The 19247-nt window shown below is 38.0% G+C and overlaps 1 protein-coding gene across 9 annotated transcripts in view; it reads left to right on the plus strand.

Annotated features, from left to right (window-relative positions):
- LOC108235894 (protein shisa-6) overlaps positions 1-19247 on the plus strand; it is a 106828-nt gene that overhangs the window by 62894 nt on the left and 24687 nt on the right. For 4 of the 9 annotated variants that reach the window (XM_017416209.3, XM_017416213.3, XM_017416210.3 and 1 more), the window contains exon 5: positions 8523-8561. The exons of the other annotated variants lie outside the window; for them this stretch is intronic. In XM_017416209.3, the coding sequence (XP_017271698.1) occupies positions 8523-8561 (39 nt within the window). The remainder of the gene's footprint in view (positions 1-8522; positions 8562-19247) is intronic. 9 annotated transcript variants of the gene reach the window in all.

A 19247-nucleotide genomic window follows, 5' to 3' on the forward strand; every position in this document is an offset into this window, starting at 1 on the left:
GGGGGATCAAATTTGGCCTCTTTTGATTGCAGTGTAAATGTAGCATTACTTTTCATTCAATGAGAAAAACCAGTTTAGCATCCAGACAGAATGGTTTAATCTGGACATAAATTGGCCCATATCCAGTGATGGGTGTATGAATAATTTGATTTGCAAGAAGTTGGCTTGTCTAGAACAAGCAGCAGAGGGCATAAGGTCTGATAACATTAGTGGAATGAGTGAAGGTCAGCAGACACAGAGGATGCCTCATAGACAACATTAGCAGCACTTGATGGTGTACATATATGTAGAGTGTACATATATCACTGTGGACCCTACAGACATGGGATCAGCAGTGAGCCCTGCCAACTCTGTTGCTCATTTGATCTGATATTATAATCACTGGAGTACATTCAACATGTGCAGTTTCACTTCATTTCCAGAAGTCCATTTGGGAACTTTTATTATAAGTGTATTCAGAAATTTCTGTCTGAGCATTGCCAAAAAAAAAAAAAAACTAGAAGTGATAAAAGTCATGAAATTCCTCCAACTGTTTCAAATTCAAGTTCAATTTTATTGAATGAAAAAAAAAAACAGTGCCTGACTAATTCTTTTTTTTTTTTGGGGGGGGGGTTAATCCATAGGGGGGCCCAGAAGAAAATCTTTGGGAACCACTGAGTTAATGAAAACATTTTAAACAGAGATCTCATTCAATGTGTTTCACCTCTAAATATGTGTTGGGGATCAGTCTGAGTTAGTACCACACCAAAAACACAGGCATGAGCAAAAACACTATCACCCGCCTTTTGCAGTTTGGCGTTGGGTTGTGAAAATCAACAAATAAACTCCTACAATGCCTTTGTAGGTCAGGAACTGTTTGAACATCTAAATATCCTGTAGCTGTCTGGCTGGATTTTGGAGGCTTCATTTGTGTGCAGCGTCGTCACCCCCTGCCTCTCAGTCCCGCAGCATAGTTCTGCAAAATGAGCTTGTGGACAGAAAATGAGATATGATTTTTGGAATTAAAACAGCATTTTGTACTTTGATCATGCAGCAGTGTGTGAAGCAGTGAAATAAGATTCTCCTCTTTTTTATCGAATCTTTGCTCTCGCTCTCCCTTGTCCTAATCTCTCTCTTGCTCGCTTGCTCCGCTCTATCTGAGCTTAGGGGATTGCTGGATGAGATGAAGAGTTAATGAAGAAAGTTTTTTTTTCTTCCCCTGCAAAAAGGCTGGTAAACTGCAGTGACTTTGTGCTTCCCTTTTGGTAGACATGTCACGATTCGTTCTGTTTGATCTCCGCTTCTGAACCAGTTGAACATAAAAAAAACTGACATTATTTTTAATTATAGAGAGTAGTAGTGGGTGACAGGACAGTATTAGATTGTGAAGGATTAGAATGTGTTGATGATCTGCCAAAGCAGAGAGCTCATACCATATGGTTGTCTATAGGACACATTCTATCTGTTGCAGCACTAAGTGATTTATGCAGAAAATCCAGACGGAATCGCAGAATTGAATGTTAAAATGAAAGTTACTGTAAAACAGATGTGCTGGAATTTATTATTATTTGTCTTTTCTAACAATTGAACTGTTTCTCACATTTTAGGTTCATGATGAACAAGACTACGTTGGCTGCTGTGGGCTCCTGTAGCCCTCTGCCTGTATGATATGACGAGGGCAGGCAGCCAGAAAATGCAACATTTAGCACTAAACACAAAGTTTAGTGCAAAAGAGGTCTGAATCATACCTATGAACGACCATTCAGTAAGATTTGTCAGCAGAAGGTTGAGTGCAACAAATAACCAGTCATATCAAAACAATGGAACGAGCTAACGTTAGTTTATCAGTTCAACTATTTGAGCTAATGCTAATTTATCTGTTTAGCTAAATCAAGCTAATGTTAGCCTATTACTTTAGCTAACTTGAGTTAACATTAGCGTATCACTTCACTTAAAACATAACACTATCTTCTCAATATAGCTAACTAGTCCACATGAAAACATATCAGCAGAAATGTGACGTGACTTTATCATGGACTTTGTTGCTGAGTGTTAAATAAGATATTCAAATAAATAAACAAATAAATAAATAAATAAAACTGTGACTGTTTTAGGCAACACTTTTTACAATCTTAGTCAAGCTGAAAGTTGTCTAACACAACTTCCAGTGAAAGAAATAAGTCATTGTGAACAAAACACAGCATCCTGCTTCTCAGCATCAATGAGTCAAAATTCACACACTTATAGTTAGTAAGTTTTACGTTATATTTTATGTATTAACTATAAGATATATTTAAACTATTAAATTTCACAAGTGGACTAAAGGATAAACTAATTAAAGTCTGTTCAGAAATGGTAGTCAGCCTAAATGCTCTCATTCTGTATTTTTTTTAACAGAAGAAGTTTTAGTTAGTTAAAAACCAATATAAAAACTAGAATAAAATTGCAATTTAACTGTAGAAAAACTGTGATATGACATCGCCATACTCTAATAGAGAGAATATGTCCTGAAAACAACACAAATCAGAACAGCTTTCTGCTTGTGAACAGTCAGTCCTTCTCCAAAAAACATCGGCACGCATCATAATTCAGTGTTTATTACAGCATCTTATTTTACATTATTTACCGCTTTCACACTCTCATCTACATAAAATGAAAGTGAGATGCAACATTGTCCAAAAAGCCGTTTAAGATGTTATCGTGACGGAGGCTGACGTGGGCTGCTGGTTATGTAAGCAGCTTTCTCGGGGACTGATAGCGATCCAACACACCCAGCAGGGGAGCAGCTCTGTGTGTGTCAGGTGAGGGGTGGGGTGTGTAAAAAAAAATTACACATTCAGACTGATATCCTGCACTGTGTTTTACAACAGGTACAAAGAGGATTCAGCCCTTTCGGGTCTGCCAGTTTGTTAATATGTGATTGTGGTGGGATCAGCAGAGCAAGAAACCAAGTACGACTTTAACTCGGTGAGGTGTTGGCTCAAAGAAAAACACAGTCAGAGGGACAGATGAGAAAGAGACACACAATTTGAAATTAAAAGCTTATAGCATTTCATGCCTGAATTGAAACTGATTTTATATTGAGAAATGAGTTAGCGTCATTTTCTTTAAGCCTCAAAAATGTTATGTGCAGTCTCACATGATATTGCAAAATCTCACATGATGTTAACGGTCTAAGTATGTGTTGTGATTGACACTCAGCTACTGCAATGCTAGATTTTAGCTTGCTATGTGTAAAACTGACTGAGCTATTGGCAATTTTGTGTTTCCTAAGGTTGACAAACTGCGGTGGTCATGTTAAATTGGATTACATCCAAAAGGTAATTAGTTGTAGATGCAACACATCCACACATCCAATAATTATTTTATGAGTTTTGTTTCAATTTGCCCAATGTTTTATGAAATATTTTCCTGTCAGTCAAATAGGGTTGCCTCCGACATTTAATGCCAAAGTTTCAAGCAAAGATTTTGTGAAAAGAGTAGCACTTGGAGTATGTCTCGTAAATGACTTTCAACTACAGCCACACCAAATTTTAGAATGCTGTGTTTAAAATTGACTGGGTTGTAGCCACTTTTAGGTTTTTTAAGGTTAGCTAGCTGTGGTGGCCTCCTTGAGTTGAGTTGGATCCAACTATTAATCACCTGTGAAGGTACACCCTGTAATTGTTTACTGAACGTTTAATTAAAACTTGTCTAGAGCTTCATGAGACACTTTGCCAACAGACAGACATGGGCGAAAACATTATTACCTGCCTTTTGGCATTTGGTGCCGGACAATAAATATCTTGATTAATGTCATAATAATGATAATAGAGAGCATTTCAGGGACAAGAAACAAATAAGCAGAGTCAAAAAGTTGACATTACTTCCTAATTTTTCTAAAATCAACACATTGAGAAGTAAACCAATTAAAATTGTAGCCAAACTGAGTTTAATAAAGCACACATAAACATTCTCAATAAAACCCTGTTGGTTTACTCCATCTCGGCATGCTGAGGAGTAACTGAACTGTAACAACGGCTCCGTTTCATGCTGCACTGGAAACTCAGCGTTAGCACATTACAATGATCCATTTGTGGTAATAAATTAATGAACATTTGGTCTGAATGTGGTTTGGGCTCCCAGGCTGCATCGACATCATTAGCGCGCAAGGTTTGTGAGATTTATGAGAGTTACATGCGCTACATTGTGTGTTAATATGAAACTCAAGAGTATGTGAAGTCTTCTAGTCATAAAAAAACATTTAGCTTTATTGCAGCATACATCACAGGATGGCAGCGGCCCCTGGAGTCAATGTTCCCATCATGTAGCCTTTATGTCACTGAATTGCTCATTACTATCAACAAAACTCAAAACACTCATTGTAAACCGGGAGTTTCAGCCGAACACACTCACTTCCAGTTCATCCCCGCTTTATAAAATGTCACATTTGTGTGCTAAAGGTAAAAAACTTCAATACAATACAATTTCCTTCATTCTTTACCTCTGCTGTCAAAGACAAAAATATGGTGATAATGTTTTTGCTGGTGTTTTTGTTTGTAGCCTTTGTTTTATGAAACTCTCTCAGAGAAATAACTGGCTGTACATCTACAAGTCATTAGCATTTGAAGTCAGTCCAATTCAATTACTTGACCTTAGCCGGCTCAAAAATAGCTACAATTCAGTCAGTTGTACAGACATGAAGCTCACATTTGTTGTTGCTGTCATCCTCAACATATATTTTGAAGTCTAACCAATTTTACAAAATTCACAAAATGGCTATAACTCCATCATCATAAGATGGTCTTAGTTTAAAACTTTAGCATCAGAGATGGTGGGTTATATGGATTCTTTCAAGGTATGCTAGGCCTTTTTTTCATTTGTGTCTGAACTTGATTCTGAAAACCATAATGACATCAAAGTAATATGACATTTGAACACACAGGCTCTGTCAATATGCCAAGATCTGCTGCAGCAGAAATGGCTGAAACGGTGACAGAAAATTGAAGCACCTGTAATGTTTGGGCTGAAACTCCAAACAAATGTTGCTGAGTGCTGAAAGCAGATAGACTGGTACTGGGAAATAGGTCTCCTTTGTATGCATTTGTCTTCTCAGCTTTTCTCCTGTGGTTATTTTCTTTTTGAGCGGTCCGTCATCTGAAATCCTAAAATTTCCACCTGAATAAATGCGAATGTTAAAGTTGCACTCGAAAATGCAGTCCTATTCCAGTTAGGGAGTGCTGTTTCCTGTTAAGTTTGGGACATTCTATCTCTCCGCTGACAGTTCCTTTAAAACCTTTGATTTAGACTCTTTTTCCCTTAACTGCAAGAAAATTGAACGTCAAAATAGCCGTTCTACGGCGGATTGCAGCAGCAGAGTGAGGCAATTGTTTGTTTGTGCTGAGGGGAAAATGCTGAATCCCGCTGTATCAACTTCACATGTTTCTGACTTAAACACATCATGCTTTAGAAAATAAAACACACTGCACACCATCAAACCAGGAGGACTCAGGCATCACTGTTTCTTCACGTTCTGCTTCCAGATAAACAGCCCAAAAACACTGCATCAGCAAACCGGTGTTTATAAGACCACAAATGGACGAAGTTGGTATCTCACAGCTTTTCTGTAGTCACATAGAGAATTACTTCAGTTACCACATTTAAAGTTCAAGAGAAGTTTTCTCCTTCATACCTAGGGCCAATCTCCAGTTAACCTACCATAAATGTTTTTGGACTGTACCATGTACAGGCGGGTTGTGAATATCACATAAATAAAAGAAAGTAACCCCCCCCCCCCCNNCACACACCAAGGTCAACACTGAGCCACCTTTTGCAGCTGCAAGTTTCTGTATGTTTATATTCACAAGTTTATCACATTAAACCAGTGGGATGTTTGTCATTCTTTATGACCAAACAGCTCCAGCTCCATCAGCTTGGTGGGTGCTGCTTGTGTTTGACAATCTTTAAATCAAACTAGAGGTCTGGGCTTTGACTGGACCATTCCAGGACCCTTAACTGGCCATTGTGCAGCTGAAAGGTCAATCTTGCCTTTAGAATTTGTCAAAATTATGTTCCATCCATCTTTCCTCTAACTCTGAGTGGTTTCCCAATACCTGATAATGAAAAACATCCCATCATGCATCACTGTAGGGATGGTGTTTTTAGCATGATGAAAGGTGGTAGGCTTAGTGGTGTTGCCCTTGACGGTCAAAGTGTTCTATTATAGTCTCTCAGCACAAAACTTTCTTTCACATGGTTGGAGTCTCCAGTATGTCTTCCTTTTTTGCTTCTTTAAGCAACGTCTTTTCCCTGCCACCTTTCTCTGACTCCCAGCTCTGTAGAGCTTATTGTGGTCAATGAACAAATAGTCCCATCTTTGCAAAAGAAGCTCCTTCAGGGTTATCTTTGTACTCTTAAGACACGTTCCCACTATGTGACCAGGAACCTTTTACATTATTCGTTCTTTTAATTCTAGCCACGTTGTGTTTCAACTAAAGTCTGAGCTACAGGGTAGAATAGGCAAATTAGGTCGTTTATGCGTTTCCTTGGCTGCTAAAGTTGGATCTGCAAATGCAGCCTCAGTTTTTCATATGCATATTTGTAATGGACTGTTGTTAGAAATTCTGGGGACTCAAAAGTATTTTGTGCTGCCCGCCACTATGAAAGTTCCAGGTAATTTCAAATGTACTACTTCCTTACCAGAGCAGTATAAAATGGACCCAGACAACTAACCTAGTACCAGAAGTGCAAGTTGGTGGACACTCTCTCTTGGCAGGTTTGTCATGGTGGCATCATCTTTCTTTATTCTGAAAAGGGATTTGATGGAACTCTGTAGGATGTTCAAGGTTTGGAGTATATTTAAAAACCCAACCCTAATCTGTTTGTTTCCACAATTTTGTCTCTGACTATTGTGTGGAGCTCCTTGGACTTCATGCTGTCACTTGTTTGGTGTTGATTCTGTAGGCAGTTTAGGCTGATATTTTTATAGTTTTCCAATTGTAAAACAAAATGTTTTCCCTATTTAACCTAATTAACATGGACTATGTTTTGTAGATCTATTATTTAGAATCAAACTGTAAATCTATTTAAATCTCAGGTAAAAAAAACAAACAAAAATAAAATAAATACTTTTGCAACCCAGAGGACAATGAGAAACTTCACACAGATGGGTTCTAGCAGAGATCTGAATCCAGTGGAAAAGAGTCTCCAGTTTCAGATAAACAAAATCCTACTAAAATTTGTTATCAGGATATCTTTCTTAGTTTTATTTGCAATGTAACAAATTACTAGAGCATGCTTTCTTTCTGATAAAAAAAAAGCGCAGAGAAATTTTCTGTTTTGTTTTTTTTCTGCAATGTTCTGTTTTCATTTATCTCTCTCAGGCAAGTTTTTACGAACCTCCTGCTCTTGTCAGTTTGTTTATGTGGAAAAAATAAGCAGTTTATGCTCATCAGCGTTATTTCCAGCAGCTCTTATCATCATCAACATAAATGCGCTCCGGCACGCTGTAAGGGTTCATTTGCTCTGTGGGTTTAAGGTCAGAACTGGTCCCGAGCCACAGCTGGGGCAGCACATCCTCGTTTCGGTGTGGGAGGCAGCGGCGACGAGGCACTGATGGCAAATCAATAGTGATGGATCAAAGTGCTGCATGGCTGGAGCTTGGAGGGTTGGGGGTTGGGGGTTGGGAGGGGTACAGCACTGACTCCTCTCTTCTTCTCGTTATCCTTTCCCCCTTCCTCCGTTTCTCTCTTTTCATATTGAAATCTTTGCTGTCACCCTCCGCTCAGCAGCACGAGTTGATACCTCGTGTCGTGAAGTCAGAAGGGCTCTGCCAGCAGCTGATGGAAAGATAAAATGTCACACAATCAATATCAGAGCTGTACAATTGCGCTTGTGCCTCGTTGCCTCCTGCACTCGGTGTCTCTGCTGATCTGGGTTCAGTTTAACAGTTTAAAACAATATATCGAGAATGAAATTAACCTGTTGTGTGTTTTTGTTGTACAATGTTGGGATATTCACACAGACATTTTGCATTAACAGTATTGATGATTGTAGCTGTGGGAATGTGTTTCAGTTGGAGGGGGCTGTGAGCATGTGTGAATTTACATGATCCTAAATACCCATATAAAGAACAGATTACCAAATATGTGCAGCAAAATGCACACTGGCAGTCAGTGTTTTCTATCTGAATCTGACCTCATGCTAATCTGTCCACTTTTCTGTGGATTTTAAACTTTTTGTAAAATTTCACCAAAATATATACAATAACAGTGTTGGTTTACTTACCAGATTTTCAGATTTTCAAACCTCAGTCATATTTAGATTGAAATCCTTTTTTTAAAATAAATTCTTTAACTATGCATTTGTCTTCTGAAATCTATCAAGGAGTGCAGCAGCACCCTCCGCACCGCCCGTTTCCCACAAGCTTGCCGATGATGTAAATCATTTATTTATTTAATTTTTTGAGTTTTGCTTTTAAACTCAAACACAGAAACTGTGAGTTTCTCAGTGTGATTTGATTTTCTTTAAAAAAAAAAAAATAACCACCTGGTTCTGTTTTCTAGGAGAAAAACATTGGCCGGTCCGCTCCCAGAGTCACCATGGTAGGGATGGCTGTTTTTTTGTTTAAAGGTCAAAGTTGCCTCAAACCACTTTCTTTTTATTGGATCCGCTTTACCTGTTAAACACTCAGAAGTGGGAAATCTTCTGGTCAGTGTTTGGAGGCAGCTCGTACCTCACGTGTGAATCGTAGTGCAGACCTGTGTACCTTTGACTTGTAGCTCTTCTTGTCTGTGTGATGACAACACATGTACAGTCTGTTCTAGATGTGGAGGGTTCAGGGGTGCAACGGTACAAAGAAATCACTGATTCACTGAGAAAATTGGAAAGAGATTGGTCCAAAAGTGAAAAGATGCCACAATCTAATAATTAATTTATTTCAGGTGTTCAAGAGCTTGTCCACACACAAACATAGTTTGCCCCAAACAATATTTTTACTTGTCTGTACTAAAAATAGTCCTGTAAGCACACCACCATTTTAAGAAGTCTCTTCATCCACATGGAAATACAGACAACTACCTAAAACACTGTAGTAACTATGGCTACATTCACACTGCAGGCAAATGCAACCCAATTCCAATATTTTTGCCCCTATGCGATACATATCAGATTTTTTTCATGGCAGTGTGAACGTAACATATTAGATTTTTTCATATCTGAACCGGATCTTTTCTGTATGTGGTACTGAATTGGATACATATCTGATGTTTTTCAAAGTGACCTCAGTGTAAACGTTCATGTCGGATGAAAGGACGGAGGTCTCTCACGTCAAAGTCCCTCCACTCTTGGCTCAGACTCTTCATCCTCACGTGCCTCTGCTCACAGCTCAAAAAATGTTATCGTTAACATTTGCTCTCTTTTTCTTCTCCATCTTCTTTTATCTTTTACCATTTGGATGTACAGTGGGCTCCGATTAGACAGCAACTTCAGAATCAATACACAGATGCTAACACTAGCAGCATCCATGTCTTCTGTGACATTATATCTTCTTCTGCACATAAGGGTTATTTCGGGAACTGGACACTATTGACACTGGAGTCTGATGGAAGTTGCATTTAAAATGTAATAAGAATGACCACGAAAAAAAAAAACAACCCAGAATTGAGCATTAAGACCTGCAGAGTAAACGTAGCCAGTATGTGGTGCTCTTACACTGCTACAAAAACAGAACAGACACAAGAAACAAAGCATTAAGCATCTACCTAAAGCTTGCATGTTGGGTGCAAAATGTAAAGATCAGAAGAAGAAAAGGACCCCCTAGGGCCATAGGTTAGATTAGAAGAAAGACTGACGGTTGTGTTATGGCTGTCTAGACAAAATCACATGGGTGCCATTTTTAAAAATTGACTGGGAGTAAAACTTGTCAAACAGTAAAGGCTCTCAAGGAACAGGGAAACGGTTGTATTATTTACAGTTAAACAGCTCTTGTTTCGACAAAGCAAATAACAGTTTATCTGTAACTTATTAATTCATATGAATTTTATTTGACAGACACAAGTACAAAAGAGGTTTTTAATGTATTTACTGACCAAATTTATTGTATGTAAATGCTTTTGACAAATCCAAAACATGCAATACATCTACAATTGTTGGGAGAGGTACAATTAGTTGTTTTAGTTGTTTAGGTCCCTTTCACACTGGATTACAATCCCACTATGGTCTCCAAGACCTACACAACCTTTTGAAATGTGCCTGGACACCAACATATTTGGAAAACCTCTTTCATTGCGAACACAGCTGCTAAGCTGTTGGCACTTGCCAATTAGATTTTTCTTACTATTTTCTGCATTATAGAGATGTTCTCCTGTTCCCTCAGCACCACACACCATCCCCATATTGGCACATCTTTCATGTATTGTGCCAGGATGTGTGAGGCTGTTTCTATGACTTTGTCAGGATCTGCAGAATTTAGTTTCTTGGCCTCCACCATCAGTTTCAGCCTTGCTGTGGAGGAGGAAACACCATCAGAAGCACGAGAGGATATACCTTGACCACCTCCACCTTTCTATCATCCTTGTCCAGCAGGACAGCTAAACTTGGCGTGGTATATATTGGTGTAGAAGTGTTACAATACCTCATACTGAAGTATTACTTTGGTGTGAGGGGGTCGTAGCCTAGGCATGGGGCCAGCATGGCTAGTGATAAGGACAGAAAAAAACTCCCAAAATACTGAAACACCTGCTTTACGTCCTCACACAGGATCAGGAAGATGCATGGAGGAAGGGAGTCAAAAACAGCCAATAGGCAATCTTAAAATCAAAACACATTTATTCTCTTTCAACGCTGAAAGGGAGACGTGAAAGGGAGACCCTTACCGAAGTTCAGAGCACTCAGCCTATGTCTCAATCTAACTTCCTGTTCGATGTAGTTTTGTTACTCGATAAGCAAAACATCAGTTTTTTCCATGTCAGTGTTTTTCCATTCTCCTCGTGGAGAGCCGCTTCCTGGATTTCATGACGTCATCTCATCAAGTGTTCTCTATGACCTGCTATTATCCTTTACGTTGTTTCTGGGCTCTGAACTCTGGTAAAAAGAAACTTCATGGTCTTACATTTTATATAACTTTTATATAACATTTTATATAACTTCACACTAGTCCTGCTACAAATTCTCAATGACCAAGCCGCACCAATGTATGAGGGGCCCATGTCATAGATACGGTGACATTGCGCTCTTCCAAACTCCAACCAGGACCCCTATGCACCACTGACATGATAATATACCAATTTAAACTTGATACAAAAGATTTTCAATCATGCACAAAACTTTCCAAATAAAATATTTTGCCAAGACCCTTCAAAGAGCATCCATGTTCTTGCTGATCTTTTTTTTTTTTAGTATCGTAAAAGGGGCCTTAAAAGTAAATGTGATGAAGGTCTTTCATCTTTGGCATGTAGAATCTGACATCAGTTTGTCTCTAAAGCAGCTGAAACATAGAGTCTTGTGATCATATCTTGAAATGAGCTCACTGCCAGAAAATTCCACAGCGTTTTCCTGCAGTGATGATATAAGGTTTCCTCCTTTCATTATACAGTGTTTGGTAACGTTTCTGGATGCAGCAGAGACACTGGGTTTCCATTCATGTTATTGCACTTCTCACAGGGGAATGACAGTTTCTTATGAAGCTGCCAAAAGGGTTAAAGGTCACACACATTCAGCACACATTCTGATCTTAGTCATTGCTCAATTTACCTGGACTCTTGTATCTTCTTACACTCTTATGCACTCTAGATACTCAAAGACCACTAAGATTGTTTATTTTAAAATTATTTTTAGTAAACTGAGCGATGACTAGGACTGCCAACTTTCAAAGAATGAAAATAAGTTGCGTTGGTAGGGCAAGAGGAGGACAGGCGTGTCTAGATAATACATTATGAGGCACTCTACCCATACTAAATCTAATGGCTTTAAGAAAAATGCAACAACTTTGTCCACTTATCAGAAAATCATGCAAGCTCAAATGTAAATAGTTAAAAAATACAAACATATATTTAGTCCATTATTTACTTAGGGGTAGTAGAATTTATTGATGGCCATCACTTCTCATTAAATGTAGGTCACACAACTTGTGGCCGACAACCAGTGAGTGGTAGATTTTTTTTAGATTGATGAGAAACAACAGACGATATGAGGGACAGCAAGAGAGTCTTCTTCAAACTTTATAATTGAACAGATTTTCTTTATCATGAACGGATTTGCACTAACTTAAAACACAAATTTGTGTTTTCTAGTTTGAAATGTACTAGTTTAATGTATTCCGATGATATTATTATTGTCAGTCTTCTCTAACAACTCAAAATAAATAACATTATATATTAAGCATGTTTGATAATACACTTTACATACCATATATGGGCATAATACCATTGTGTCTGTTTATATTAAAGGAACCAACAACTCTTATCAACTTCTTGAAGGGGTATCATATGTCAAAGTGAAAGTTTCTAATCACTACTTTTTGTGATGTTAAATTAAGGTCCAAGAGGTGAGGCTAAGGGTTAACCATAAAGTTAACCATAAAAAATTAGATTTGGCCTAAAGTTGTAATGAATGCGCTTTTGATATCCAATCTTGACATACTCACCTGTTACCAATTGATTAGCATTGAGTACAATTTTATACAAAAGCATCACTTGTACAATCTAATTCATAATACTGTATCTTTTCCTCCCTCTCCCAACTCTTTTTTTGTTTGTTTCTCTGCTAGATTTAGAAAAATATTCTAAATCTAATCAAGTTAGTTTCTGAAGGTACTGCAAACTGTTGCCTTTGTACTTGTTCCTGTTTAAAATAAATATTAAGCTAAAGTATGACAATTACAGAATAAAGTTTTTCGTTACATTTTAAAAACAACATTCTAACTTTTTTTTTGTTGAGGTGTTTGTGGACAAAATCAGTGGTTCTGGTAAAACAAGTCTTCTGTAATGGAAATAACGTGTGAAAAGTACCGTAGCACCCCATCCTGGTTCTGCTCTAATCACTGCTGTAATGATGTGGGCCTGCCTTCAACACCGTAACAAGGAGTGCACTGTGGGTTTTGTATCTAAACTCAAACTTCCACTCCACAAGCAGAGTTTGGATCTAATTATTGGGAAATCAAACCCTTCAGATTGGGACTAATCTCCACTTCTGTACCTCCTAGTGTTTGTTGCAGCCGGCCCACATCGTGTTGGTCTCTTTATTGTGCTGTGGCCTAAAAGCCAGCTGATGTCACTTCACTCCTCTGTTGTATGAAATGTTTTGAAGTGCTTCACTTTTCTCTGTGATGTCCTCTCCTCTGAACTGAATGTGCTAACCTCCTGGCTGTGTGTGCTCGCTGTCCGTCTCACTGGAGAGGAGGGCTGGTCTATGAAGGCATGGATAAACGCAGTTTTGATGATGTTACTTCTTTTATCGTAAGAAGACATCAGATAAATCTGTGCTTATCCTTGCTTACGATATACGGACCCTCCTCTTCCTCCTCTACCTCTTCCTCCGCCTCCTCTCAGAGGAAGTCTGCTTCTCAACCGCCTGCAAATGGAGCCGGTCTGTACGTCAATCAACGGTTGGAAAGAAAAGAAATGGCCGTCTTTTTTTTTTTTTTTTGCTTTACTGGAACATAATTCGTTCAATATGATGTGATGAAAATGCCACATTGTTTGACTTTCTGAAAGAAGAAAAAAAACAAAAAACCTTTTAACCTGGTGAGTCACTGTGAGGCACTTAAGCTTTGTTGTTATGGAGGAAGCCAGGTCAGCTCTCTAACAGAAGGGAGCTCTTATTGGCTTTTAACACACAAGGTCACAAGTGTCCACAGTGGCTTCACCGTCTATCACACCTCACAATGAACTGCTTACGGAGTCCATCTCAACCTCCTGCCCTTCACTGTCCCCGCTGAGACCATCCCAGCACATTTATCAGGCAGCAGAGGCAGTGGCACGTCAAGTAACTACTTGGCCTTTAGTGTCTCAGGTTTGATTGTGAGTTATGAGATAAAGACTGATACGTAATGACAGTGTGGAGGTGCGCAGTCTGCGGATTCACTCACTCTTTTATTTGGGTTATCCACGAATGTGTCGCGATGTTGGGTCTCCCGAGTCTGGCTGGTAATAGGAGTTAACATTTCTCAACAGTTTTCACTAATTATCCGGTATGAAATGTAGATAAATCATCAAACACTGTGACAATCGGGGGTGGAAGTGGGGGAATGGTTTTTTTTCACATGAAGTCAGTCCCATCCTACACAGGCCTGTACTTTCTGCTGAAGACTTATATTTATTCTAGTATTTTCCTTATTTAAATGCAATGCCTGCCATCTACAGTATACCACAGATATAGATGAAATTTCTGAAGAAAGATGGTGTTGCAACTACTGCCTTAAATCAAAGCTTCTTCTCTCAGCTTTCTTCTAAAGCACCCATTTGTATAACTGCCCTTTGTATTAATCTAAGACGACAAAATGGCAACAATTTGATACATGAATTGCATAAAAAGTGAAGAAAATCAAGAATAAAAACCCAAGTTGATGTCAGTGGCTTATTAGGATCACCATGGTAAACACAAACCTGTGTGTCACTTTCTGACAGCCCTCTTAATAAGACTGGCAGACAGAAATGCAGAGCAGAAAGTAACCTCAAACAAACAGTCACTGTGCAAAATAACTACAAGTTGAATTTAAAGAACTCATGGACCTCGAGTGGCAAAAGCATCAGTTTTTTATACTTTTACACTGTTTTATATAGAAGGTATGGCAAGTAAAAGATGCTTTATTTTCAGTTTTGAAGAGAAAATTTGGAGCTCAGATATAATGGGTGACATTGAGAGTTTGGGTGTGTGCACAATCCTCTTTGGGGGGATTTGAGAGAAAGCTGTAAGTCATATAGCAGTGAGAAATGCACTGGCTGAAAAAAGACTGAAATGTCTACAATTTGATGTATAAAATGTATAAGAAATATAAAAAAAATTGTGGAAATAAGAAGAGTAGGTTTGCAAAAACTTTGGAAAATTTAGACACCTAAAGGATTAGTGTGACATCAACACTCTCAGTTAAACATTTTGTTGAAAAATCTTCATAATTAATGAAACCCAATCCACATTGTGTAAAAACTATTAAAGATATCAACGTTCTAGTTTAGTCCAACTTTCTGTGACCTATTTAAACTGTGAATGATGTTTACACTGTAAAGCATGTCTTAGCTGTAGAGCTGCAAAGAGGGATGGGTTTTCTCACTTATTTCCTCATAATCCTATTGTCATTGTGGATTCTTTTTTTTTGCTTAAATTTTTTGTCTTCCCCATACAATGTACTGCGACCAAAAGACATAACAAACTATTCCTGATTGAGCCATGTTTTGATGTAGGCTATTTCATTGAATAGTAGTAGTAAATTAAGAAATTTAATTAAGAAATTTAAAGACAAACTAAAGAAAAAGGGTTGAATGGCAATAAGGTTGCTTTACTGCTCACAAATTGGCAACCATAATAAATGACAGTCCACCAGTTTCTATAAAACAATTCAAACCACAAGACAGTTTAACAATGTACTATAAGGACGCAGATGATCATAGCAGCAACTCAGAAGAATAATATGCTGTGTGTGTGTGTGTGTGTGAAAGTGGAAACTTCTAATAGCTGAGTTTGCTAATAGGTTTTGTCATTTTAATGTTTTGGTTCTTCTTTATGATGTTTTCCACAATCACACACCGAAACTAAATCGGTGTCATTTGTGTATTTCTATCGGTTGTTCTTTTTTATTTTACTGCAAGTGTAGCTTCCTTTATTTAAACATGCACTGCTGGGTATTAACACATGAGAAGTGGGTCCAGTGATTGAAAATAATTTAAAATGTGTGACAGCAAGCCTGCAGAGCTTAAGCACCAATTTTAGAAGTCCACTCGTCTTTAACCTGCTGGGGAACACGGTGGAGTGGTGCAATAAAAGCTGAAGAACTGATCCTGAAAAGACTCTTTGTGCCATCATCTCATTAAGCTAAACTTGCTTAAGTGCACTTCCACTTCACTCTTTAATTTAGGTGCACTAGGAAATGTTTTTTAAAAAAAGTCTCACTTTATTTTTAAGCGTAGCTGAGGAAAAACAAGAAAAAAAGGTTTCTGTATTGATACATAACAGCTGAAACAGGTTTAGAAAATAAATGCTGTACATGCCAGAGTTGAGTTTGCCCCCCTACTTGGAAGAAAATTTTGAAAACAGACAGGTGAACCATTTGTCAAACACCTTAATGCAGCGGTCCCCAACCGTTTTTTGAAACATGGCTGGTTTCATACAAAACAATAATGCAATAATGGACATAACATAAAATTTAATTATTACATATATAATACAAATGTAATGAATACAACTGAGTCAAGCACAGGAAAGAGGCACAAACAGAAGTGCTTGTTTTCAAAGTAAAATATCCCGCTGACAGGGTTAAAAAAACAACTATTTAAATTATTTATATAGATTTTTTTTAATGAAAAGTTTATATATTTTTTTCAGACTGGTACCAAATGATTCATAGACTGACACTGGTCCTTGGCACAGTGGTTGGGGAACCTCTGCCTTAATGTGTCAGATATGTGTAGTATGAGGTTTAGGGACCAATCAAACAAAACTTCAGACAATAAAGTTTAAATTCTGAGGAAGTTGAGTCACGGCTAGACTCAATTTGATTTTATTGCAAGAACTATACTTGATCTGGTCCAATAACAGAAGAAACACAGACCCCAGACATTAGTCTACTCCTCTCCCTGTAAGATAGGATTGTGCATTTCTGGCTTGTGGTTAATATCATTTATATGTCAACACACTGCCAGCGACCTGATTCATCAAAGATACATGAGCAGCAAAAAACAATATAATACAATACAATTCAGCCCTTAATCGCAATAAGATGGGATTCAATACAAGTTTCGATTTAACACGTTCAGATTCACTGCAATACAAAACAATAAAATTGTGACAAATTTAGAAAAAAATGATCTTGTTTTAAAGTTACAGCACATTTTCATAAAACCTGAGTAACAGTTAACAAACATTATACAATGTGCAAAATTAAAAGCAACCCAGAAGCGAAAGTGTTTAAGACCTTTTCAGTAACTCAGCAGTGAGCAGCAAAGAGCATTTTTGATATTATAAACAGTAAGTCATAAGTTAAACATTTTCCTTTTCTTCTGGAATCATAGCTGATGCACATGATCAGGGTAAAGTATACTTTCTAAGTGTTTGTCGGTGCTCATAAAGGTGCTGCTGCAGTTGTCTTCATAAGCAACAGGCGTTATTGACAAGAAAACAATACTGCTAAACAGAAGGAATGGCACAAGAAGAAAGGTTTTACTCCAAAAGCAGAGTCTACAAGAGACATGTTCTTCACACACAAACATAGCTACACTTTTTAAGTTTTTGTGCTTAAAAAGTGAATCCTGAAAGAAACAAAAACTACTTACAGAATTTTATTCTAATAGTTAAACAAATCTGGTTTTATTGCTTTAAAGATGTGATAAACTGATTCATCTAGATTTAGACCCAAAACTGCTTTGGTACATGGCTGATCTAATTGTGTTATGGTGAATTGGCACAAATCGATTAGCCTATTGGATACCAAGCTTTCTGATGTTAATGTTTCTTAAAATAGCTGTTGTAGAACACTGATTTGTTAGAGGGTCAATAACAATATTAATAAAAATGTCTGAAGACAGTGGTGCCAATAGATCTGACCTAAAGAGCCAGACACGAGTTGACTGAAAGAATTGAAGCTCAGCTTTAGGGCTCCAGATTTAGATCCTAATTACACTATTCCAGATACATGTTTCAACTATTTTTTTTTCGTTGTTTCTTAAAAAAAAAATCTGTCCGGATGATTTTAACCCAAAAAAACTGAAACACTCTTACATTACGCATGAAAAAACTCCACGAAAAACAACATCAAAATACAAAGAAAGAACATTCTTAGCTTGTTTAAAGATTCTCCGAAAACAATTGTAAGTTGTTTTTTCCTTGATAACACTTGTATTTTTATCTCAGTTATTTTTTATATCAGAAAATTCTCAAGATTTAATAAGAATGGGGTCAGGATAAAGCAACACAGACATAGAAAAACAGTAAAAAAAAATATATATATATATATACAAAAAAAACCCACAAATAATCAAACCTATCTCCATTGTTTTATTTTGGCCAGAAAGTATTAGCGGGGATGTACAAAACAGGCTACTAAGTCATTGTTTATCAAAAGCTCTTTTGGAGTTTACAGCACGCAGATACTCACAAAAAATCCCAAACTCTTTATTAAAAACCCTTTGGGGGAGAAAAAACCTTTTGGAAAGCATTTTTAAAAGTCTAATTTTTTTTCACCCAAAACACTGTTCAAATGTGAATCTAAGATGTAAACTCAGCTGGAGATGTTTGCTTTGAAAAATATTTGTGTTATTAAAGTGAACAAGCCCTGCAACCAATGTGAATAAAGTACTGCTAAGTATCCCTACTGGCACCATGACAGAGACCAATAGGCTGATATAAGCCACAACCATAAGATCAAGCCTACAACCAATGAAGAGCATTGCCCCCCTCAGAGGAGGAGGCTGGAAACTAATTAAGGCAACACGGAAAGGAATCATGGAGCTGCCAGAGCAACAGAAAGGTGCAATGAAGAAAGAACTACCATGCAAATACCACAACTTGACCATACTGGTGGCTATAGAGAGTGCCAAACAACGCCTCAAAGCTCTGGCTACTTGCCTGAGAAGGTACACACAAGAAGCAGAAGCCAGGAGAATAATCAGGGTATTCTCCATTACACCATGTACTCTCAGTGGTAGGGGAATAACAGGAGCTTAGATCCACCCAGAGCTGAGACTGACCAATACTGAAGCAGGATATGGGAGAAGCAGGCATCATACAATGAGAATGCCCCATGACTACAGAATCTATGATTTGAACACAGCACTGTCCCAAAACAAGAACCAGTCTTCATCACAATGGCAGACATCCAAGATCCACCATCTCAGGTACGAAGAGATGGACTGCACCGGGGCCTGACATGATCCACATCTACTGGCCGAAGAAATTGACCTCTCCCCATGAACGCCTAGCAGCACAAATGAACCAGCTGCTAATAGAAGGGACCTGCCCTGAATGGTTGACCAAAGGCTGCACATTAATGATCATGAAAGATGACCAGAAAGGAGCAATTCCTTCCAACTACTGGCCAATCACCTGCCTCTGTACAGCATAAAGCTCCTATCAGGCATGAT

This window comes from Kryptolebias marmoratus, linkage group LG17 (genome assembly GCF_001649575.2).
Source record: "Kryptolebias marmoratus isolate JLee-2015 linkage group LG17, ASM164957v2, whole genome shotgun sequence".
NCBI lineage: Eukaryota > Metazoa > Chordata > Actinopteri > Cyprinodontiformes > Rivulidae > Kryptolebias > Kryptolebias marmoratus.